At 36.4% G+C, this 27,046-nt stretch overlaps 1 protein-coding gene across 2 annotated transcripts in view; it reads right to left on the reverse strand.

The window, feature by feature from the left end:
* The window catches only part of Tdrd3 (tudor domain containing 3), a 123,418-nt gene that overhangs the window by 37,996 nt on the left and 58,376 nt on the right, over positions 1 to 27,046 (reverse strand). For both annotated transcript variants that reach the window (XM_051195310.1, XM_051195311.1), the window contains 8 exons: positions 22,884 to 23,044; positions 17,743 to 17,884; positions 15,055 to 15,126; positions 12,454 to 12,603; positions 10,747 to 10,887; positions 9,785 to 9,941; positions 8,855 to 8,980; positions 5 to 858 (listed from right to left, as the gene is read on the reverse strand). In XM_051195310.1, coding sequence (XP_051051267.1) covers positions 5 to 858; positions 8,855 to 8,980; positions 9,785 to 9,941; positions 10,747 to 10,887; positions 12,454 to 12,603; positions 15,055 to 15,126; positions 17,743 to 17,884; positions 22,884 to 23,044 — 1,803 coding nt within the window. The remainder of the gene's footprint in view (positions 1 to 4; positions 859 to 8,854; positions 8,981 to 9,784; positions 9,942 to 10,746; positions 10,888 to 12,453; positions 12,604 to 15,054; positions 15,127 to 17,742; positions 17,885 to 22,883; positions 23,045 to 27,046) is intronic.

Here is a 27,046-nt window from a genome sequence, read left to right on the forward strand (position 1 = left end):
ATACCTTGTTGTCTTCCCAATAAAGTGCAAAACATTCATCTCCCGGTTTCCACATTTTTGCATACTCCACGGGAATAGATGATTCTATCACCTTTTCAGGCTTAATTGGCCCAGATCTTCTTTTGGGCCCACTATTATAAAATATTTTATCATCATAAGGTACAGCTGTGACAGGTCCTGCTGGCTTCATTGGTCCTACACGTCTTCCTCTCAGTGGCATTTCTGTCTCTCCATTTGGAACACCAACAAAACTATTACTTCGGACAGGATTCTGGTAATCAGTATTTACACTAAAATGTTTTTCAATTTTGAGACCACTAAAGGCTTCATTATTCATTGTCCGTGATTTCCTGTCATAAAAGTGATCAGGATTACCTGTTTGGTTTTCTCTTTTCCCACGCTTTTGATTATTGTAATCTATGAATTCTTGAGGAAGTGGGTTTTCTTTTGGCTCTGCATACACTGGACCTCTTCCTGATCTGTTTTGTGCAGAGTTATCTCTTTTTTTAAAAGCGCCATCATTGTGCTGAGAACTTAACGGATAGGAAGCGTCTTTAGTTCTGTCATATCTAGAATATGGCCTGTCACACTTGATCCTCTCTTCTGCCCACACTTCCGAACCAGAAGAACCGCCGGGTCTTTCAGAGCCTCTATTTCTAGATAATACGCTGCTTTCTAAGGCTGACTTTGAATTGGGGGTGTCTCTTTGAAAACGAGGAGGTTTCTCATTTCTCGGCTGCCTGGTATCATTTCGAGGAAGATGTCTTGATTGATTGCTACTATCTTTTATCCCATTCTGTTCAGTATTCAATACTCTGTGCTGTCCTTGGTGAAGGTGCTGAGGCTGTGACTTTGGTTCTAAAAGGCAAAAGTACATCATGCACATTAGGATGAGGACAGTACTGGCAGTTCCTTATTTGAAAATTCCTAAACTATACTGGTAGAAGGTTACTATTTTAACAACTCCTATCTTCAAATCTTGTTACCTTAATTCCTGGCTACTTTTGTGTTCTATTTACCTATCATGAAGTCTTCCTGATTAGCACATTAGAAAACTAAAGTGATGATGTGGATCAAGATAAAAGCATTTTAGCAGTTGCACATTTATTCTATGTCAAGTGAGGGTCTATATACTTCTGTTGTTTCACAAAAATGACTACAGTTTTACCAAATATAGTGGTTTACCTTTGATGAATGTATTTGGTTTTTTTCTGTTTGTTTGTTTTGACATAGATCACTGTCAAGATTCAGAACTTTGTATATCTCCTAGGGTCATCACATTCCCAAAGATGGGCACTAATGACATTTGCTTAACCTAATCCTAGCATTGCAAGAAAACTACCCTCATTGTTCTCCAGATAGTAAACATCAATTTAATGTCTCTATATGTTTCTAACACTCACTGGAAGCAAAGGAATTGTCAGATAAATAGCTTAGGTCAACAAGAATAAAAGAGATATTTAAAAATGCTAAGTAACAGACTACAGATCGAGATTCAAAATGGCAAGACCGAATAGAAGCTAATAAAAGAAAACTTATCAAAGTCTTCAAAGCAGGTCCACTGGACTTGTTACGTAAAGTATAACAAATTATTTTCTAGGTAAGTTTCTGTATGCAGGCCAACCATCTATTAATTACGACAAAAAGAAATACCTAAGGCTTCAAATGCTTGCCAATAAATTTAAAATAAACTTTCCCCAAGAATACCTGGTAAACATTCAAATGTCTTATTTTAATAATAATACTCAATTTAAACAATGTGCTCTTAAAGTTTTCATTTATGTGTATGAGAGAGGATGTAAATATATTGTATATGTCACGTGTATGTGTGGGGTCTTATCTTAAAATCAGTAAATACACAAAAAAAGTATGTACTTTAAAACTTAACATATGTAAAATACTTAGAATAGTTTCTGTCTTTAGTAAGTTCTCAGTAAATATTAGCCATCATTATTATGACATTATAAATATTATAGTCATGTAAATAAGCTTACACAATGACATCCAGGAAACACCTGTAACTTGGATGAGAATCTTGTGTTTGTTTATACTTTCTCACCACTACAAATGCCCACCATTACCTAGAATATTAACTTTAGTTTTCTGCTTGTTTGTTATTGTAAGTAGGGTAGAAAGAGTACTGCATTAAAATCTTGATTGCAAAATTATAAGAGAGAAAATTCAGATACGTTTGAAAATAAGTCATACTCTAATGTTGCTTTGCACTTAAAATATAAACATTCTTTATTTAAAAATCCAAATATTCTTGTTGTTAGAAAATGAAAACCCTTAGCAATCCTATCACTCACAGCCACTGTTAAAGTGTCAACGTTACTTTTTAATATGATTCGTAGAAATCTGTTTACATTTCCATAACAACAACAAAATGCTTCTTCTGTTCTTCACTCAGACACATACATACATTAAAAGAAAAGGAGATTATAGGAAATACTTTTACACCTCAACCAAGCTGAAGGTGGAGTGAGTGTGGGTGTTACTCAGAACTGTTTTCTCCAGTGTTTCACAACCATAGCCTGGAGACACTCAGTAGATATGTGCCGAAAGAATTACTGAAAACACTGGAAATGAAACAAAGTCCCAAGTATAACTTACTTGTTTACTGCTTTCACCTCTGCTAAGCTAAGGAAAAAAGGGGAAATTCCATCCTCTCTTCTGCCCTCTGAAGGCAAGGAGAACATCTGAGCACACTACAGAAGATTTAGACTAAACAACAGCAAATGATAAACCAAATTCTTAAAATTGAAAGCAAAAACATGACAATAAAATACAAAACTATCTTAGGGACAAGAACATCAAAGTAGATTGACAAAATGAAATTCAAAAAGAAGTCCACATATCATCTGACAACACTGTCCTTAACAATCCAGGACCAGCTCAGCAGGTTACTAATGTGTAGTTGAACTAAGCAGAAGAGCTTCAACAATTTTTGTATAGCAAACACAAACCATTAAAGATAGCTGAGTCTATGTAATATACACAAAACAGAAGCACAATACTCTGTAACAGGCATATATACATTATACACAAAACACACACAGAGAGAGACAGAGACAGAAGTCTACACATCTTTACACCTAACAATCACAACTAGCTTTTGTCAGTTGTACAAATTATGGTATTTTATATAAATCTTTAAAGTATTGAGTACATTTGATGAAGATCATAAGATCCTACTCAAAAAATATACCAGTTTAAACTTTATATACTTTGTTTCCTCTATAAAAAGTATTTCTTCTATAAATGTATTTTCTATGACTCTGACTTCATGTAAAGCATGGTGAGAACTTATCAGTCCTACTAAAGATGCAAATACAATTATTAAGTCACCATGTATATTTTACACATAAAACAATAAAATATTTTTAAAATATTGTATGGGGGAAATGAGAGAAAGGTCAGCAGTGCCTGCTGCTCTTCCAGAAGACTCAGACCACAGCCCCCTGTAACTACCTTTCTACAGGATCCCATGCCCTTCTCTGATCTTTGCAGGCACACACACAGCATCCCGCAAACACATATACATATACATAAAATAAAAATAACAAAGTAAATCATAAAAATGTTTCAGACTCCACTGGAAGAAACAATCCACCAACCTAAACCCATATGTAATGGCTGATTTAGGTTATCAAAGTGTTGGATTAAGAAAAACATAGGGGATTAAAGGTTTTTCTTTAGATGGACCTGTGATGGGATCTCTAGAGTGTTAACTGAGGGGGGGAGAGCCACCATGCTCATGGGCAGCTCCATCCTAAGGCTGTGGTCTGCAATGCATAAAAAGGAAACAGGAAAAGTTAGTGGGACAACAGCATTCTGAGCAGCCCAGATATGAGCAGACTGCCCAACATTGCTTCTCTTGCTGGCATACCTTCCCTGTTACAATGACCACTTATAGACTGTGAGACAAAATCATCCTTCCTCCCATGATCGGCTTCTTGTCAGGCACTGTCACAGAAAGGAGAAAACTAACATCACGTACTATAAAATGTCCATGCTAGATTGAATACACTGATCTGGACAATTCTCTTCAAAATACTCATTCCATTGCCCATATAGCATTTCATCTATGGTATTCCCTAGCTTGTTTTCTTAACCCACCACTTCATCACTCTTGTGAGAATGCAATCAGTGGTACACAGGACTCAGCTTGAACGTCTTACAAAAGCTGGTCATTACATTTTCACAGAAATCCACAAGCTAGTTTTTAAATGGCCGATAGTCTGAAATCAGGCATGGTGGGAACACTTACACCACATTATCAGCAAAATATAAAAAGCCAGGCCTCCCTGGCTGCTCCAGGACATCTCTGAGAGCCAGTTATGAACCACCTCTCAGCACCCTCTTCACTGGGCTCCCACTCACGAGAGCTGCTCAATGTCCTTTGCTGGCTTTCCCACCTAGGCTTGATCTCTAAATTCAACTGCTTGCTAGGCCTCATGCTTTGATCTTATGAATTTATGTGTTAAAGTTAAACTTTCCTCCCAAAATAAATAGCTGCTCAGAAATGCCAAGTCAGAGAAAGTTATGCATTGGGAAAAAGAAAATATCCGAAACCCCAGTTCTCAGGGTCTCTGCTTATAAGTGAGACATTTTCTTACTTCAAGCATGTTTCTATGTCACATGGGAATCATAACATCACTTAGTGATGGCAAGCCTTTAGCATGGTTCCAAGAACACAGCAGTTCACAGTAAATACCATCCATCATTTTTTTTATACAGAAGAAAATCCTGGGAGAGTAAACTAAATGTAAAAAGAAAAGCCTGTATTGTTTACATTCTGAGAAAACAAATGCATATTTAACAAAATATCAAAGAAAATTAATTATATATATCATAAAATAAAATGATGTACATTTAGTGAGATGTTTTATTGATTAATGATTGCTGTGGGAGGGCTCAGCTGACTGTGGGTGGCACCACCCCTGTGCAGGTGTTCAACAGGGGTAATCTTCCTCAAGTAACTAATATTCAATTATTTGATATGTTGCATCCATACAGAAAATTTCAAAACTTCAGAATGTATATTTGGATCATTTTGAATTAAGAGCACAACTAATAGCATGCTAATGAAGCCATAGTCTGGAGGAAACTCACAGACCTCTACAATCTCTTTTCAGTGTTTTATAGACTCTTAACATCTCCGTCCTTTCGGCGCTTGGCTGCTAGTAAATTTCGGAGATGTGTGTAGCTTACTGCTAGCTAAATCATTAGTTTAAGAAAATAACTACATAGGTCATGCATATAAAATAATTAAGATTTCTAAAATATGCAGACTGGAAACCACAAGAAACTAGATTTTCTACTGTGTGATAAACACTGAGAAACAACCTACGGAGGGAGGGAAGCACAGATGTGGCTGACACTCGCAGGTCACAGTCCATCACTGACTGCACTGCAGGCGGAGCTCAATTTGCAAGCACATGCCAAGTATGGATAAAGCCCTGGGTTCAGCTGCCTGCTCTGGAATTAAAGAAAAATGTTTCTAAAGCTAATGCTAGAACACATTTTCTAAGAAATGATCAGTTACTTCCGATAAAATATTTAAGGATAAAATTGAAGAAATAATAGCACATTTGACTCTTCTAGAGGAATTACATGTGATTTGGAAGTAAATGTATTACAAAACCTATATTATATTTAACACACACACACACACACCTTACACTTAAAGGAGGATGCTTTCTCAATAAGTTTAAAACACTAAACAGAATCTGACACATGGTCAATATTCCTCAAACAAAATACTTGGGAATATTTGTATTCCATATTTTAGCACAATTATATGACTTGGGGTGGGCTGTAAGTATAAATAAATATTCCAGCCCTTTTAGCATGCCTACATTTTGACTATTGTCTGCCATATAAGGTCAGACATGAAATCTTCAACATCAAGGCATAATGTCGTAACTCAAAAAAGATGCATATTTTGTGTTTGGGCCTTCAAAATTTTTGTTTTGAATACCATAACTAATATGACCCAAAAAGACCATCCAGAACCATGGCAAGACTATGAGGCATTTTCTTGATTAATGATTGCAACAGGAGGGCCTGGCTCACTGTGGGCGGTGCCATTATAAAAGACAGCATGGTGAGTGAGCAAGCCAGAACACAACATTCCTTTATACTTTTTGCTTCGGTTCCTGTCTCCAGGTTCCTATGTTGAGTTCCTGCCCTGATTTCCCTTTATAATGGATGGTAAACTCTAAGATTAAATACACCCTTTCCCTCAACGTCATGGTGTTTACCACATCACCAGAAATCAAATGAAGATACTTGCTAAGCTAAATATCGACTTTGGGGAATCCTAAAACTAAACAAACTCCTGAGACAGCTTGAAGCGAAGTGAACCAAAACAACACACGGATACTTAGAAAAGCTCCATTATTCAATGATGTATTAGAATTATGCATGTATGTGTGTGGGGGGGTGGTGTGTTATATATGTTAATGGAAACTGAAATCAGGCCCTCATGTATACCCGGTAAATGATAACTACCAAGCGAAGCTTCACAACTGCACACCAGTGAATTACGACCACTCTTAATCATATCAGCTTCTATAAAGACCCAAATACGGATGCCGATATGAACTGAAGCCAAATCGTGAAATCAAAGCATTCTTCAGAAGATCCCCATCCATTAAATGTTATGAAGACTGTTCTGAAAAGCTTTCTAGATGCTTCTTAGGAAAATGGTCAACATTTCCTACCATCTGTGAAGATCTAATTTTAAAATGTAAGATATATGAAAAAATTCCGAGTAACATGTTTCAGGCTATAACTGCAATTAAAAGGAAACAATGAAATTGTAAAATTTTCTAAAACCAATTCAGTCACTTGTCTCCATTGTTCGTTCCTGTAAGTCCCAGCTCACTTAATATTGTCACCGAGTGGAAGTAAGTTAACAAGAGAAAGAATAACAGAGCAGTATGTTAAAAAAAAAAAAAAAAATACACTTGAGAACAACCACAAAGCAGGCTCTCCCATCAATCTTGCTGTTTTCCCTGTATACATGAACACAGGACCAAAAGAACAGAGAAAACTTGTATAAGCATAATGACTTCTGTCTATGAGCGTATTCATTTATTGTATATCTGTTTACACCTATGTATGGAACCATGGATCTCTTCTCTATGGTGTCAACATCATTGGAGTCTGGGAGAGAAAGCTGCAGCTGATGGACTCAGTGTCTACTCAGCCAATATTAACAACAACGAGAGTAAATCAATAGTGTTTTCACATCAGCCTGATTAAGCACTGCCTAACCCATTCAAAACTATTTGACCTTATTTTAGTAATAAAGTTTTCAGATAAAGGACTAAACACTATTACAGACTACAAATATGCCTGAATACATACTATCATTTATGAAACAAAGCAATGAAACTAAGGAGCTTAGAAATGCTTATTAAAGAGTATTTAATCATTTACTTGGTGCATGTTATCATTTATTTAATATAAACTTTAAAATGAACAAAAATAAGGGGACTTAGCAGAAGATATATTACTGTGGTAATCACACATGATCTGGCACACTTATAAACTACAATAATATTTCATTTCCATATGCCAAATCACAGATGAGTTACATATTTAATTCAACTAAAAAGAAATAGAAAACCAAACTCATGATTTAAGAGACACTGTAAGATGTGAGTACGGGAATCAGGGATAAGGGGCATCGAGAGGTCTGAATGGGCACTGTGAAGGATGATTCTAGCTTAAGAACACTAAGAAGTCAGTCAGAACAGATGTGAAGACACAGCAGAGATTTCCCCTGCTGACCACGCAGAGGCAAAATCATGCTGCCTAAGTTCTGTCTTCAGCAACCAGAAGCCTGCTTGTATGAGTTGACAGCAGCCCCGGGAATAAGAAGCAAGAAAAAAAAGCACATTAGTCCTGCACCTGCAAAGAACAATTTCACAGCTCACAGCAGGTGAGCCTATAAGAGGAACGTGACACAGGGTTAGCTCACCACCCCACCCCAAATCTTAGCCACCTACAGAGTGTGTAGTCATTTGTCACACAGCAGCGGAAAACTAAGGTATCAGTCTTCTATTGACAAACACTGCTCTCTTCTCTCCTATGTTACCCTAACAAATGGTCTATGTCAAACAGGGGTTTTTCAAACAGTACAATGTGTTTTCTATAAATATAAAATATAGCAATAAACCCTGGTTTTCATGAAATATAGACATTCATATTTATATATGTACACACACACATATATATATACATATATTAAAAGCATTTTGTGAAAAACAACAAAAAAGAACATTTTGCTTCCAAGTTTATTTGACTGAATTTAAAAATAAATCTGAAAGAAAAACCAATTTTAATCTTTTTAAAATAACATTTGAAAATATTTACCATATTCTACACTTGTAGTAATACATATCTATCATGTTCATTTCTCCTTCCAGTATTTATGTTAATCACTACAGTGTATCATGTGAAGAAATATTACATTGTGAAAGCATACTCTCCCAGTAACATTTTACTACAATATGTACACATGGAGAAAAAAGAAACGGACCAATTTCACAAATGATGTACATGATATAAGTTATGCTCCAGCAAGTTTTCCAATACCACCATCTGTTTACACATCTAAGTCTGCTGTCTAGTAGAGTTGTGGGTGGAGTAGTTTTGTAGTATTATTCAACATGCAATTAGGGGCAAAGTAAGCTGGTGTCTGTTTTCAGAATATAACAATTACAACTTTCTCCTGTGTTTTCTCAAATGAAATTGACTATAAAATTCTAAACAACTCCAAATGAGGTTAGTCTTTTAAAAACAAACTGATACATTTTAAATTTGTTTTAAGTTAACCTACCTTCCACATTCAAAGTTCCCATTTTAGATTCCAAGAAATCAAATAATGTGCTTGGTGCTGATGGCCTTGCATTTCCTAGGTCCTCTTCATCTTCAGATCGTGTACGGCCCCTGCCTTTCCCTCTACCTTAGGTTTAAAACACATACATACATATAAAATGTATGAAAAGCAAAAGGAGAAACCACACTAAAATACAATCAGCAATCTAAAATAAGACTGTACATACTGTCTTCAGTTAATTCTATTTCTTGTCTAATAAAAATGCTTTTAAAAAAGATACTAAGAAGCATCTCTACTCATCAACATGATCTATTCAAGATCTGTCAAATCAACATGGGTCTTGGACTTGAATTACGGCTTTTTTTTTAATTTAAAAATATTTTAACATAAATGTATTTTCTTTCTACAAAGAAAAAACATTGAGTTACTCAAGTTTAGTGTAATTGTAGCTTTGCCTACACTTTGCAAACACTGCTATAACTTAGTTATCTCACACATTAACATAACATTTAGAATAGCACTCTACATACTTAAATGCTTATGTATGATTAATCATATGCATAGGGCTATTTCTCAATCTGTTTCTCAAATGAAACCACTTCTAACCATGTGATGATTAAAGAGTAAAACCAAGTGAAAGGTATTATTTGGTTAATTTTGGTAAGCTTTTTCTTATAAAAATAGCGCAGGTCTAGAAATTAACTACTAGAAGAAGTTAGTATACATCAGAGTCTCTCTTACTTGAAACAACTCTTCTAAAAAGGCACTGTTAGACACAGTTTATATAGAGCTAAGACACACTCACAGGAAGCTGCCTGCAACTACCTCGGTGGCTCCCAGCTTCATACTCCTAAGAACACAGTTACCTGATGTTACAGCATAAAGCTCAGCCTTGGCACATCATTTATCGTGCTGGCACGTGAACTATACCTCTAGGAGGTGGACCCACGACAGGCTTCTGTTTATTGCTGTTTAGAAGTACGTTCAATGCTGCTTCTAAGTTGTTGGCATTATCCATAAGTGCTTGTCTCGAGGCTTCCTTACTGAAGCCCATTTCTGTTATGTGCTTCAGTGCTTTCTCATCAACCTGAAAGGAATGCAGAAAGAAAAGGCTACAGGAAGGACTGTGGATACACTGTCTTTTAACTCCAATTCCATTCATAGCTGTCGGAACATGGTCAAAGGAATGATGCATGATGAACAATGCCTCAAGAGCCTGTGAGGGAGGCTCCTTTTACCTCAGGTGCATTTTGTGATTCCATGCTCCTGTGTTAAGCATTTGCCTTCAATTCATAAGGCATGGCTACTCTTGTTGGATATTAGCACATAGCTATAGAACCAAATCTGGTGCATAGATATGCTGTTTGCTGTCCTCAGTGTACCCCAGATCTGGACATGACCTTCTGCCTTGTTTGTGTGCCTTCCCAGAAAATCAGGAGTACACAAGAGCCTGGTAAACTGGTTCTGGGAAAGGGCTACTCGGTCAATATTTAGTATGTGCTTACTGGCATTTATTTACATGTTTTTTTCTGATCATGACTTTCTGGAATCAAACAACCTTCCTGAGATCATTGCATTCTTTGTTACAGTCGTGTACACTGGAACTGAAGGAAAGTTGCCTACAGCATTAGACTCTAGTCCACCCCATTCTTTCAGGTCCCTAGATCCCAGGCCCAACAATAAGATCTACCTACACTGGTCAACAAAAGTCAACAACAGCTATGGAAAAACTATCACAGTAACACAATATTCCAACTTACCGTTTCCACACTAACAGTCAAGGAAGAATTGGTACTATAGCAAAATTCCATTGAAAATTCAAAGCAAATTTTAAAAAATAAAAAGGAAAGAAAGCATAGCATATTTGTCCTGTGAATGACTGTCATGCTTACCAGTTCTCTATATACTCCTTCATGTTTGCTTTCTGATTTGGAAGCCTTTTCCTTCTGTAAAACGTCCCTATTTCGGTGACTGACAGAGCCCATATTGAGATTACTTCTGGCACCACCTCCACCTCCTCCAAATGTCTTGGTCTTCAGATAAGAGAAAAATAAACAGATATAACTAAACAGTATTTTTAAATAGTCATACAAACCAAGATATTACTGAAAAATCGAATGTATTTAAAAGCTTAATTATTTTTCACAAGTAAAAACAAAATAACAAATACTAATAGGTAGCATAGAGCATAAGTATCTACAAGCCATATTTTCTTTCTACAAGTTCAGGTGGGACAATAAATAAAATACAAGATTTTAGTTAAGTCATCAAATGAAACCTTTATGTTCATCAATATAGACTGAAATAAGATGATATAAACATAGGATTAGTTGTCCAAATTACTCTAGTAAAATATTTGAGTATGTCTTGGATCAAAGCCCTAGAACCATCTACAAGTCAAAGACCAATAATCAATTGAAGTATGTCAGTCTTAATCATTATATATAAACTGAGAAAGTAAATATAACATGAACACAAGAGTAGCATCCGTTTAATTCATTATTTATATTCATCATATATCATTCCTTAAAAACTACATGTAAAAGCCTAAGTCTATATATTACATTCTCCGAATAAAGAGAGCACACTGAACAATGCCAACATTACTGATTATTGACACAAAGGAGTGTAATAATTTGTGTAGTATGTAGGGGCAATTGTAGATGGTTTAAAGATGACAGTTCACTATTGCTCCTAAATTTCACAGAGAAACAAACTGGACACAAAAAGTCCATAACTCACTTCAGCACTGGGCTGAATTGTGAAGTTAATGCTTTGGGCTGCACGATTCTAGAGGCTTTGTGTTCAGCCCTGCTCTAAAGTACTTATAGAAAAAGGAAGGACAACAGAGCATCCCTAAGCTTTAGGTTTTGAAATTAAATAGAAGAATGATCACTCACAAATCGTCACTGTGTTCTAAATGCAGGAAACTATTTCAATATTAGTGAATAAAAACATTTAACCAACAAACACAGAAGCTCATATCAAAATCTGAAAACTCAATCAACAGAGAAAAAAACCCTAGTCCAAGTAAGCAAGAAATTCAAAACAAACTATTTAGCTAACTACAGTATAAGATAGAGGCTGTGTGTAAGCATGTACATAAGTACATTACAAAAACAGCCCTAAGATTAACATTTCCTGTACCTAATTAACATAAGAGTAAACTAACAAGACATATTTTGATATACTAATTAATCCTGGTTCACAATTCATTCCTCAGAAGGTTTACTTTTCATAAGCAAGTATTATAGAGGGAGAATATTTTGAGAAAGTGGAAGCTAGCTCAACTAAAAACAAGAAACCCTCTGCTATAATGTAAAAGAAAAATGTGCTTGGTTATTTCATTAATAAAGAAAAGGGGGTACAGGGATGATGGCTTGCTAATAGAAATATTTACTAGAATTGCCAAGATGAATTAGAAGAAGAACATAGGAATCCAACAGGCAGGCTTAAATCCCCAGAGGACAGCATTCTTCTACTTCTACAATACGTAAGGAGAACAAAATGACATTTGGGAATTAGTTATGTGAAAATGAATAATGACCATGAATAATTTAAAGAGAATGCAAAGGGGAGACTTGTGAAAATTATCTTACTTCTTTGCTCTTTGCAACCTCTGCAATTGCAGCAGTCCTTTGCTTCTCAAACTCATCATTATCATTTGCAGGCTTGACAGGCATTGAAACTTGTAATGTCTTCCGCCGATCTAGTTCTCTGCTATCCACTTGGACATTAGATGCACATTTCTGGGAAGATAAGTTCATATCGTTCAGAAATTCCAAAAGAGATAAAGAAATTATAGTTCTTTATAGAAAGAAGTAGTTCTTCAAAAAGAAATGTTTATAGTTCTCATCATTAGTAAGAACAAAAATAACATTCCATTCAACTGATTTTAAAAAAGTAGTAAGGAAGCTTATTACCATATAACTTTTAAATACATATAAATTAAAGGGTTTGTGGTGTGTGCGTGCCTGCCTGCCTGCCTGCCTGCCTGCCTGCTTGCCTGCCTGCTTGCGGGCGTGCCTGCGTGTGTACATAAAACATACTGTGATGAAAGAGCCAAGTTACATTTTAAGATAATTACTTTAAAATAGCTGTAAATTTCAAGCTGTCTACATGAGCTAAAACCACATTAAATTTGATCTTGTAACTAAGAGTTCAATTTCCACATTACACAATATCCATGAGTGAGATGGTACATGTTAACATGTAACAAAATGTGTCTGAACTTGTAAGTCAAAGACTAAAAACATGCTCTTTGCACCAATTAAGATACAAAGTTTTATGTGTGCAGTTTTGTAAGTTCCGATTTTTAATCTCATAATGTAATAATGGTGTCTCTGTCTGAAAACAATCTCTGAATTCTCAACACAGTACAAGTCCTCTAATGTGACTGCTTTTTTGTTTGTATGTTTTGCTTTGGTTTTCTCTTTTTCCCCAGCTCATTAATTAGAAGAAAGGGAAGAAGAGAAAATTTTCTCAGAAGTGTCACACAAATACAGCATACTTCCTCTGATAAACATGCTATTTATAGCAACACAGAGCCTGCATTATAGTTTAACCCACCTGAATGCTGTAAAATGCTATACAACACTGTTCAACATGAGTAAAAAATAAATACTATCATTGAAACTAAACCTTTGTTATATTTCCTAGCCCTATAAAACTATAATACAGATTTAAAATTCTGGACAATAATTAAGTCAGCAAGTATCTCTATGGAAAAAGTCATTTTTAATATCTTAAGTAATTTAAGAAAGAAATTTTACAAATGTTTCAGAAAAAAGCAAATTTTTACAGATGTATCAATTATTATTTTCAAGTATAAATTACAATAATATTATCATTCTTGTCTTTTTTTTTTTTTTTAAATCACAGACAGAATGTCACTAACATAGACCACACATTGGACTTCCTATCTCCTATTTTCTTTCAAAAGGGAGAGGGAATTATATTTTTTACATACTTAAAAAATCCATATGATGCAGAAATGACTCTAATTCTGAGTCCAGCTCATAAAAATTATTTGAAGATGCCAATCAACTGATCCTATCCCATATCTTCATATCATCTAGATACCTATTTAATACCAAAATTTCAAACAAAGTCCAAATAAAACAAAAAACAAAATAAAATGTTGGTTTCAACTTCCTACTTTAATGTCCCCAATTCACCTTCACTTTAGACAGCATTCTCTAAGTACAGAATAAATACAGTTAAAAATTTTGGTGGTGGGAAAAAAAAAAAAAAGGCAAAGCCAAAAGAAATAGGGATTCCTCTCAGTCTCATCAGGGTTAGGAGTACAGCAAGAGAAGGTGGGAGAGACTGCTGGGAACACAACTCCGGGTTGTACAGGAAGGAAGACACAAGACACAGGTCAACTCAAGATCTTCCTCAAAGTGCCTTTGCACTAGGAAAGGTGTGGTGATTTGAGGAGAATGGCTCCCAAGGGCTCATGTGCCTGAATGCTCAGTCGCCAGCTGGTGGAACTGTTTGGGAAGGATTGGGAAGTGTGGCCTTATTGGAGGAGGTATGTCACACTGGAATAGGCCCTGAGGTTTCTAAAGTCCACACCATTCCCGTTAGCTATCTCTCCCTCATGCTAATGGCCCAAAATGAAAGCTGTCAGTTACTGACCCAGCACCAAGCTAGCCCACCTGCTACCATGCTTCCTGCCATGATAGGCATAAATTCACCCTCTGAACTCTAAGTTCCCATTAAATTCTTTCTTCTAAAAGCTGCCTCGGCCACAGTGTTTCTGCTACAGCAACAGAAAACTGAAAATGGGTTAAAAATTACAGACTGGAGATTTAGTTCCTATAGAAGAATAATCCAGCCACTATAGTTGAAAACATCAGCCTGAAATAAAATTACGTTTCTGACTGAGATGAGGAATTGGCGGGAGGCTAAAGAAAAGAATTTTAGGGAAAATTTTGGTGTAAGTTTTTATCTCCTTACTTTAAAAATTCTTTGTTTTTAATTAACCTATTTTAGTTAGCTGTAATTTGTTCTTCATACATAACTCTTAATTGCTTCAATCTTTGGAGGAGCAGCAAAAGTATTAAATTCCTTATCCTTCATCTTTCCATGTATCTCCAGAGCATCTGAGTAAATAGTTCAGCACAAAGCTACATGCAGCTTGAGCACAATGGAGAACATTCTTTCCTGACTGAGTCCACCTAAAAGAAAGTCCTTACCTGTCCAAAGGGCAAAAAAGGAGGTGGGCCACCTTCAGTTCCAATGTTGCTTCTACTATGTTTTGATAAGCTCTGTTTAAAAACATAATCAGTCATAAAGCGTAAATCACACAAACACACTAGCCATATGCAAATGCACCAGAGATGCACTGCCTAGTGTTGAGTCTTAAGACACAACAGCCTTCTTTAAAGTAGTTCAAACTACAACACAGAAAATTCTGTATTCTTTATTTCAGTAACCTGGCAAAGGTTCGTTCATCGCCTCTCCTGACCAAAATGCATTCAAGTTTAATTTTTAGAAATATTTTTCAAGCTGTTGTCCTTTGGAGAAAACAGGACCCCCACCCCTCCAAATACAGTCAATTGATAGAAAATAAACTCTGGCAAGAACAGTTTTACTTTGAAGTACACAATCAATAGGGCAATAATGCCTCTAATTTTTCTACAAAAATGAAATTTTTAGAGATAACACTTTCTAAATAAAAAATCATTACTGATGAAAGTGATTTCTAGTACTTTAAACATCATATTACTATAGTTCATAACATAAAAAGTCACTTAATAACATTTTGTCAAATTATCTTAGACCAATTCGTACTTTGAAGAAATATTCAACCAAGTGGGTTCTTAAAAAGTTTTGTTATGCTTTGTGTGTATGTTCAGGCACACAAAAACACAAGCATATCGAGGTCAGAGGACAACATGCATGAGTCAGTGTCCCCTTCTTCCCACGTGGATCCCAGCAAGACACGAGGCTCGAGGGCAAACGCCTTTCCCTGCTGAGCCACAGCAAAGCCTCTGATTATTATTTAATAGACACAAGCTTCCAAACTCTTATCAGTTTCAGTTTTATTTTCAAGCTTGCCTACTTAGAATTGGAAAAACAACAATGTATTGCGAAAATGGGCAGAAAACTATCTCCTACCAAAAGCACTTTCTCATACTGTGAAGTCCTCCATAGGGCCAAAGGAAACTAGGATTCCTTCCAGCTAGCCTTCCCACTGACGGTATTAACATGCACGCATTAAGCACTCATTAGTAAATATACCCTCTAAACTTTACTCTTGTACATTTTTAGATATTACCATTACAGGTGTTGTGATGAAAATACAATGTAAAAGAGTCACAAACTATTTTTAAAAATAGAAGAGGTCCCATTGTACACACATAGGATAGCTACCATGAGAAAATAACCAGGGTAACAGTCAGAGGGTCACTAAAATAAAAGCAAAAATACATTTTTAACATATTCCAGAGCTTCTGAATGATGTAAACACTCTTATACAGTTCATGTATGTTACAGATTGAGTAATAAGGTTAATGGCAACCATAGCATCAATTTAATGAGCAAAAGAAAATAAAAATGATATAGAGATGGCATATTTCTTCACAATCTACATGTAAGTTATCAATCTCTTGGATTTAAAAAGAAAATAAGCATGGCACATATATATGTTATCTAGGGGCTCTTTTCTCAGTTTCCATTTAGTTAGAAGGAAAGAATTATATAAACAGTGATAAATCAATTCAATTTATACTAAAACTTCCTTTACAAACTAACATAAATTAACAGCTTTTGTTAACATGAAAAATTAAAAACAACTTAGAGGATTTGTATTTCTTACACTGATAAAGGTACAAAGAGCCAGACCTAATCCCCCTTTACACACAATGAGCGACCTGGCCAATATATAAACACAACTATACCCAATACAACATGTAGCATAAGACTGCTATTCCTAAGCAAAGAAGTAAGCCGTGGCTTCTGCTTGATGTTCAGTAGAGAGCAGTAATCGCATGAGAAGAGACTGAGCATCACTAAGCTCTGGAGAAATGCACATGGAAACCAGAAGAGGTCCCACTGCACACACATGGGACAGCTACCATGAGAAAATACCCAGTGTAGAAATCAGAGCCTTATTAAAAGAATAAAAACAAAATCCACATATAATCCAGCAATCTGACAAGTATGCATACAAAAGAACCAGGAGGAGATACTATCTGTGTGCCTATATTCACTGCACCATTATTTGCAGTGAGCCAAAGATAGAAAGAGCATTAATGCCCACTGACAGATGAATAAATAAAATGTAGTATAAACAATGGAATATGACTGAGCCTATAAAAGGAAAGAAATTCTGACACATGCTTCTTATCTTATACAGACAGAATAATAAACCAGACACAAAAGAACAAACACTATAATATTACATGTCAAAGAGATATTAAAATAGTCGAGTTCATAGAGACAGAAGGTAAGACAGTGTTTGACATGGGACAGAGTGCAAGAGTGCAAGTCTGTGTGTCTGTGTGGGAAATGAGCAAGTTCCTACCTCATTTAATGGTTTTAGTGAAATGATTCCAGCTGCGATGTTGAAAAATTATATAAGCATTGATCTGACTTTAAATATCCTTCTCTTAACTGACAAGTTTCAAACCTGCCAAGATACTGTAATAAGAACATTTAAAGCATGAAAAAAATGTAACAGGTACTGAAATGTTTCACCAGCTTTTGAGGAAGACTGTGGTTAAATCACAGCAGATAGTTTCTCTGACATCATCATGTCCTATCTTCATAGCTCTGACACAAAAGATTAATGCCACCACTCATTATGGGACAAGCTGCTCACAACCACAGTCAGAAAGCCTGGCATTGCACCATCTAAGGCATTCTTAGGGCATACTTACTCTCTGTAACTCCCATTTGTCAATCAGATGCTCTACTTCACCACCAAGCACTGTGGTGTTGGAGTCACTCAAGAGCAGGAATCCGTTCTTTACGTCCACGACGCCCGAGAGCCTCACTTTTGTGCCAGGTGGTGTGTTCAGACTGATGCAAAGAAAACCAAGAGTGAGGAGTTAAAGCTGCACTGAAGTTCCTCCACAAACGTGAAAGTGAGTCTTACGACTTAATCAAAATACTGCCACCTAAACTAGTTTTCAGGACTAGCTATAAAGTGTAAATGGATCATGATGCATGAAGATCAAGTACAAAACAAAAGGAACCTCAGTTTCCACAAGTTAAAACAAAGGTAACAAGGACAATCACACCTCACAAAGCTGTGGCAAATAAAATGAAAGTACTTTTTTTTTTTTTTTTTTTTTTTTTAAGATTTTGCTTTTCTTTTATGTGTGTGGTGTGTGGGGGTGTTTTGCCTGAATATATGGAGTTAGCTCCCCTGGAACTGGAGTTGGAGATGGCTGTGAGTGCAGGGAACTAAACCAGAGAGCCATCTCTCCAACCAAGGATGCACTTCTCAGCTCTACCACATACGAATATAGTATCTCTCTTTCTTTTTGCAACTTTTGCTACAGAATGTGTGTGTGTGTGTGTGTGTGTGTGTGTATCATTATTAAATTTTAACAGAAAAAATATATTCAGTAATAAACACAGAAATTTAACACCTACATGAGTTATAGTACTCTATTAAAAACCCTTTTTTGGTTAGTCATCTAGTTAGAGATAAAACATGAGAATTATTTATGCAATAACTTTGAATAGAATTTCACAAACCAAATTGAAAGTATATAAACAATAACTGTAACAAGACTTTTCTACAAAAGGCCAGTGTTAATCATAGTTGGATAAACACTGTAACACAATTCTTTCACAAAAAGAGACAAGATGTTTCTCTTCCCATCACCTTTGTTAAAGGAAACACAGGATGGAATCCACATCATCACACTGGCTTGTTCTACAGTAAAAGCATAGATATTCATCACATTCTATCTCCTCCCATATCCAGCAAAGGAGAAAGCCCTCCGTAGGACTCCTTAAATAGTCAGTCTACCATGAAACACTTGGGATGAATTAGAAAATTATTTTAAAGGCTTATGAAATTCATCACATGCTGATATATGCGAAATCAAATCAGTGAGCATTAATATCACAGCCAAGGACAGCTAATAAAATCATTAGTGAAAAGAATATCCCTACTTCTCAAGCTTCAGAGAACCCATACAGAGTAAGACAGATTACATACTCTTCGGTGTATCAGATATGTGTATCATTGTTTAGTGTAAATTCTATCTCAATAAAGTCACTAAAATTGTTCTGAGGCTCACAAGTTTAACATCCCTACTCATAATTCAAATTGACAGAACAACTACTCATAAATAGCCTTGCCTAACCTCAGCCTTACTCAGAAGTGTAGTCACTGAGAATAGTGTCCCATCTTCAAGATCAGCAGTTACTACAATCAACATAATTATACCAGTAAGTTTTTTTTACCAATTCCAAGTAATCAGCAAAGCCAAATTCAATAATTCTGCAAATCATCATTTCTTCACTTCTAAATGGATCAGAGAGGTACCATAGACCATAGATTGATGTCCTTTTACAGCCAAAGAAAGCATTAATTATACTACCGATCTATGTGTTTTCTTGAAAAGAATGTTTAGCCAAGAATTTCTTACAAATTTCTCATAAAATTATGAGTACAGGGAACAGCAGAAACAAAACAACAAAAAGATAAATATCAAAGATAACAGAAAATATAGAAGCAGACGATTAACTTTGTGTTACATGGCAACACCCTCCCCAAACTTTACTTAGTTGACAAATAATTTGAGAATGCACTTAAAATTTCACAAAAATAACTGGTGGAATCCTACTAGATTTCATTGTAATTTTATTACCACAAAATTACAATTAGAACTAAAATTACATTATACTTTTTACTTCATTGACTTCAGTGTCATAATTAATTCTTACTTAGAGAGCTCATTTTGGTTTAATGGCTAGTTCTTTGGTAACCCAACACATCTTTCTTCACTGTAATTACAAACAAAATCTGAGAGCATGAAGGAAGCCACAGGAGATGGAAGATTGGAGTGTCTAGAGAAATACACAACCCACTAAGGCAGTCCAGCCCAGCCCTGAATCTGCTTTATGCTGTCAAAAAAGTTACTTCACCTTCTTTATGCCGGCCACTAGCCAAACATCCGAACTCTTCTACATTATCCCATGAGAGAACAGGTTTACGTGCTGTCATTTTTGTGATAGCAAAGCAACACATAATGAGTGAATAAGCACATAAAAATTTTTAGTTGTTAAACCATAATAAATTCAATAGAAAAGGATAGCAGATGGCATTGGGCAGAGAAATGTTACAGTAGCAAAAGCAGAAAATGTGCATTCCATTGAATTCAGCCTCCCGTGGCACCCTTGAGCCCTTGGAAGGGCCTGAACTGAATTTGTCACAGAAGACTGTTAATCCGCAGAAATCGGAATCCTTCTCCTCTTCAAAAAAAGACAATGCAATTACAAGGTAGCTAAGCTACCCTCCCCCCGCACCTTGTATATAAGAAATCAACACTTTTGATAACGTTTACCCATTTATCATCACTGCAGGGGGGGGGGGGGGCTCCTTTACCAAAGGCAGAAACAGACTGAAGGAAAACAGTATCATTGAAAACGACATGCAGCACCTCAACCTATTCCAAATCACCTAAGCTCTACCAAGTAAAACTGCTCTCTTTCCTTTGGCCAACTCATGCCATTCACTGTCGGGACACACGAAGCTGTTTAAGAGATCACTGAGCATCTGTGAGAAAACTCCAAGTAAACAAGGCAGGGGATGTTTTTGGAGTGTGCTTTCCTGCACCTCCAGGAGTGGGTGTACTTCCAATTACCCATCATCTTACTTTTGTTATCTAAAAATGTTCCCAAGAATCAGTTGTCCTTGTGACTGTATACAGCCTACACTCATACGACCTTGTCTAACCCTCAGAACACCCTCAGAATATCAACCATCTGATGCTGTGAATAAAGTCCACATGAGACCAACTAGAGTGGGAACAGTTCACCTCTCTGAAAACCATTCATATTTCAAATCAAACATCTGCCTCCCCCAAGTTTCAGTAATTCTCTGGGCTCAAGGGAAATACTTGCATGTCTATCTGCCTATATTGTTATCATATCAGCTACTAGGAAATAAAATTTAACTTTAGCTCTGGTCTCCCCAGGAAAAGGAAATGGAATACAGTGTATGGTGAGGACTATACACTTGTTTCAAGGGAAAAGAGCACAACTTAGGGATTCACATGGAGTAAAAAAGCTCAGAAGACCCAAAGCAGCAAACATGACCATAAGCAATGACTAAAGAAACATAAGAAAGCTTGCAAAGGTCCAAGAAAAGAGTTCTGCCTCCACACATCAGAGTTCAAAATGCCTTCATAGAAACCCCTTCTCAGCCTTCCACCCCAATAGCTCTATCTCTAAATGCCTGCAACTCCCACTGGCTAGCTTTCATCGTGCTGCAAGGTGCTATGCACAGCACCAGAGGGAGAAAGATAACCATTAGTTTTGCCCTGCCGTGTAGCCACTTTCTACAATAATAACCTGCAATAATGACCAACCAAGCAAAATATGCCCACTGCCCAACAGTAGCATCAATGCCATGGGAGTAACTAACCATTTTATATGTAGATTAAAGCCTACACCACAAGATGGAACCCAACCTGAACCTATTATCAGGGCCAAGAACCTGTGGCTAGACAGCTCATAGACCCTATGGCAAAACCCACTACATCTCATAAAATGACATAGTGTTAAATACACCTGATGACTTATCAGTGCACCTCTCAACCCTCACCGGGGAAGATGCTTCTTGCAGTAGAAGGCAATGAACAGAGATTCCTAACTGGACACATATCTACATGTGATACTGATATCACACCTCCTCCTTCCAAGCCTCAGCAATCACGGAAAAAAAGGGAGTTGAGAAAATTCTAAGGGCCATGGACAGTGGATGACTAAAACAAAACAGTGTTTTCAAAACACAGCGGGGCAGTAACACATATGAAGTCACAGAGTTTGCCCAAGACTCACAGCAGCTCAAGTGAGACCACGTAATAGATAGTTTCTTACCCAACATACATGGGCAGCATATACTGGGCTCCATGAGTGTTTAAAAAAAAAAGAAGAAGCTGGGTGGGTAGTGAGTGGTGGTGGATTTGGAAGGAGTTGAGAGAGGGGCGAAAAAGATTAAAATACATTGTATTAAATGCTCAAAGATTTAATAAAAGCATTTTTAAACAAAACAAAAATTTGGAATATTGTCCCTAAAAATTCTCTTTTAAGTAGTAGGGAGCAACAAGCTGAAAAGTTTCTGCACCCCAATAAGCTCTGCACTGACACAGCCATTCAAATCAGACCCAATCAAACTGAATTAGAAAAAGCCCATGTTAACAGATACAAGGCTCCCGGATGATTTTCCAGCCTCCCCAAAGAGGAGACAACTGGGAAGAGAGACCAAAAAATCCACGAGTCTGTTTTCTTTCTGGGGGGCAATTATATACCCTATGGTAGTGGTTCTAAGCATCTCTGGGGGAAGGTTCATCATTTCACGGGCTTTCTGAGGAGGCAGGGTCTTGGGGAGAAGGGACGGACATGTGGCTTCCAGCTAATCACAAGCCTCCTTAGCTTTAATTATATTGTTAAAAAGTACATTAGCCTACAAACTTGGCTAGAATCTTAAACTTTAAAAACACACTAATAAGTACAAGTCAGCTGCTAACCTGTCGGGGGGAAAATATTTTAAACAAATTGCATTCTGTTCTAGACAATGAATGACCTAAAATTTTCTAGGGGAAAAAAAAGCATGCATATCACATATATTTTAAGTTTGTTTCATAGTTAACACAGAAAAGAGAGACTAACTTTATCCCCGTCTTCTAGAGAAAAAAGAGACATGGAAATCCCAGTAATTCCTTGTGAAGAAGGACACCACTCACTTAAAACTCTATTCCTTGCTATTCACATTTTTATGACGAAACAAGGATGGAAAAGCACCTTCAAATTCTGTTTAACAAGTTATATGAATCACCTTATTTTTGAAATATAACTGAACTCTACTGCTGTACAGCTTGTATGCCCATCAGTCATCTGCAAACGAAGCATCCTTGGTGCAGCCTGTGATTCCTCGTTATCCTTTGGTGCAGCAACATTGCGGACTTTCTGAATTTGTAAAACACATGGACCTTCAAGCTGCCAAACACAAAGGAACAAAGGTCACCTCTTAGTCATTGCGATATTTTCAGTTACACTATTTTTCTCTTCTTTAATGGTGATTTATTATAACTTCAATTAAAGTCAAGACTGTTGTTATTTTGTTAATTCAGAGGCCTGCAGAAGAACAATTTTATAAATCCACTTTCAGATAGTTCCCAGGCATGAAAGCACTAAGCGAACAGTTCTGTTTTGTAATAAAAGGTGTAGTACATCATGCTTTTAGTCTGATATGCTCTAAATAGTTGCTTCCTGCCCTCTCACATGAACAGGAACTCAGCAGACAAACAACTTGACATAACTTTAAGGGACTCAAAGGAATGCTTCCTATCCAAACACACCAGCTTTAAGTGTAAAGAATACAATACTCCAAAGTGTAAGATATATAAAGTTAAAGGAGTGTGCTATACTTATTTCTACATTTCCCTTTTAAAATGTATTAAACCTGATGCTGTACGATGTGTTGACAGGAAGAGAAGAAATGTTCTCCCTGTCAACTTTTAATCAAAGTAAAAAATAAGTCAATGAACTAACTAGTTACAATGCTAAAGTTTATATAATAAAATGCCAGTAGCAAAACTGGAGAAAAAACGTTAAATATGCTTACATTTAGGAAAGAGAAGTGATAATTCCTACATAGTAAAATAGATCATTAAGTTAGCATCATAGTCCTACATTCCAAACAGCTGGACAAAACAGCCCTACAGACTACAGCTAGGATATTTGAATCTTCTTCGATTCCCCCAAGACAGCGCCCCTTACCAGCAGGAAGTAGTTTGGAAAGAACGACGCCCAAATTCCCAAATATTGTGTATAAATGTTTGCTTCCATTTAATTGGACTTTGTTATATAAAATTAAAAAAAAAAATCCTCAAAGCTTTCCAAACCAAAAAAAAAAAAATCAACAATGTAATAAAGCACAAATATAATGTAAAAAAAAAAAAGTTAGCATCATCATAGTTTAGAAAGAAAGGTTATTTTAAAAATTAAAGTTTTTCAAATATATATATTTCTGTGCATAAAAAATGAATACATGCTTTCAGAAAGGAATGAAAAAGTTGGGCAAATATCTAGACTTTATTTCCCAAGCAAGAAAGTCTCTAAACTGAAAATCTACTACTCAACATTGACTAGAAACAATAATGTTATCTAATCTAATCTAGTCTAAGTTTTCATCTAAGTTTCAGCATGAAAGGCCAATACAGTATCTGGGCAAGACGGTGGACTACAGGGGCCTTCTGAGAGAGACAGTAAAAGAAAGAGTTAAAAATAGAGGAAAATACAACTAGAAATCTTTAGGTTGAGCAAAGCAAGCCAGACTCAGAAAGAAAAATATCACATTTTTTCTCTCGGATATAGAACCTATTTTTTTTTTTCTTATTTTACATATAAATCCCAGTTCCCTTTCCCTCCCATCCTCCCATGCCCCCTATCCCCCTCATCTCATCCCTCATCTACTCCCCAGGGAGGGTAAGGCCTTCCATGAGAGATCATCAAAATCCCCACTCTCTGAAACTGGATTCTAGGAGTTTGGCTCAGTGTTTAGCTGTGGGTGTCTGCTTCTGCTTCTATCAGCTACTGGATGAGGGCTCTAGGATGGCATATAGGGTAGTCATCAATCTCATTATCGTGGAAGGGCATTTAAGGTAGCCTCTCCACTATTGCTTAGATTGTTAGTTGGGTTCATCCTTGTAGATCTCTGGACATTTCCCTAGAGCCAGATTTCTCTTTGAACCTATGTTTCCCTCTATTGATGTGTCTCTTTTCTTTTTCTCCTCTATTCATCTCCCCATTCAATCTTCCTGATCCCTCATTTTCTCCTCCCCATCCTCTTCTCCCCTCCTCTTTCTCCTATCTTCCTCCCTCCTCCCCCTATGCTCCCAATTTGTTCAGGGGCTCTTACCCCTTCCCCCTTCACCAGGGGACCGTCTATTTGTTTCCTAGCTATAACCTAAATTTAAAATTATATTATGTGTGTGAGAGAGTGTGTATGTGTTTGCATGTGTGTGTGCCTGTAGGTCATGAAACTAGCCATCTAATGGATAACCCACAGAAATATATTCTATGTATTTCTTCCTCATTCCAGGTTCAGTGGTTTCACGCTGTAGTTTAACAGGACTTATTAAACTACAGAGGGTGGTGATTGCTGCCCACTGAGGCTCTTTATTCTCTTCAGACCGGCAGTTCACCAGCATTTTATGAGTAGCATCACATCATAGCCTATAAAGATGTCATCTGTCTTTGAGCTGATCTGCAGCTTCAGTAAAAATTCTAGCACACTTTAAGAGATTTAATAATTTGATTCTATAATTTACTGGAAGAAAAAATAATAACCTAAGGAAAAATATTGTACTTTACAACCACAAGTTAAGGGAAAAAAAATGGTAATTTCAAGTGTCATAAAGGTACTTTCAAATAGACTTTGTACACTCTAGTGAAAGCAATATAAATGATGCAACTCTTTGTAAAATAATTCAGCATCATCTTATAAACATGAACACTGGCTTAACTCTACACTAATTCAGTTCCTGAGTTCACGTCTTATATGCTTGCTCTTAGAAGTAGCATCCATTTTCAAAACTGACAAAAAATAATAATAAACTAAACAGCTATCAAAGGAATTGATTCATATTTACTGTAATTGTGTATGTAATCAAAATGTACTTAAAATCAATGAACTAAAGATTTACAGCAATTGTTTCTAATGTAGGAAGAGGTGAGGACCTGAACATCTGCCATCTGAGCAGAAACATCCCAACATGCTAGTTTTTTCATCAGAAGAGGTTCCAAGGCATCAACTTTAATATTAAGCTTCAAAGCATACCTGTATTACATACATCATGCATACATATACATACATCAATATTTTAAATCATTTATTTATAAATTTTATAAATATTTTATAAATAATTTATAAAATTAATATATTGGTTTGCTCAATGAAATTTCAGAATTGAAAGGCCAGATCTACAACCTACACAGCAAGAATACACCCAAAGCCAAATCACAGAGCTGGTTCGATGCCGGAAGTGTTAGTAAAATCACTTCTAAGAGGGAGAATAATGGGAAAGCAACAGTTTACACCCTTTGACAATTCTCCTTGCCAATATCAACAACCAACTGAATATTGCTACACTCTGTGCCAAGAAGAATGCTATGGGCTGGTATCCATGAGCTGGAACACACTGGTCCCAGCACATAGCAAGCGCCTGCTTCTGTGCTTTGTACAAATGACCTAACTCGCTCTGAACTCTTAGCCTAGCAAGGCTGCAGCTGCCACCTCAGAAACTTGGTCTTGCTGTTCTCCTGTCACTTCATGATTCTTCTACACCAAGCAAACCCGAGACAAGAGGCATGATGTGGCTGTACACCAAGGGAAAGCTATGCCATTTATGTACTTCCTTCCTTCTCTAGCCAAGTATCTCGATAAAAAAAATTCCCCAAACTCAGTGAGAGAATTTAGAGTCTAGTAATCACAAATACCAGTCAAGAAGTTTGATCAGGCCCTATTTCCTATAATTCATACTATAAAAACAGCATACTGTTTTCAAATAGAAATAATATTAAATATAGTGTATTGTTATCTACTAAATGTACATACATATATACATATAATATATATATATATATATTTAAAAATCTTACAGCAGGAAGATGTGTGTACAGAGTATGTATATTCTAAGGGCTTTCTGCAAAGATTTACTTTTATTTATGTATACATGTATGCATGTCTGTCTAATACATACGCAGGTGCTCACAGAGGCATCAGCTCTGGAAAGCTGTAGTTATAGATGGTTGTGCATCACCTTTCCTGAACATTGACACTGGGAACCACACACCAGTGCTCTGCAAAAGCATCATTAGGTGTTGATTCTAAGCAACACTCCAGCACACATACAATGTAGTCTAAGGCTTCCATTCCAATATGCCTCCACTATAGAGACTGTTCACTATTCCATAGTTAAAAATCCTATCTCTAAA

The sequence above is a fragment of the Phodopus roborovskii genome, unplaced genomic scaffold, assembly GCF_943737965.1.
Source record: "Phodopus roborovskii unplaced genomic scaffold, PHOROB, whole genome shotgun sequence".
Taxonomy (NCBI): domain Eukaryota; kingdom Metazoa; phylum Chordata; class Mammalia; order Rodentia; family Cricetidae; genus Phodopus; species Phodopus roborovskii.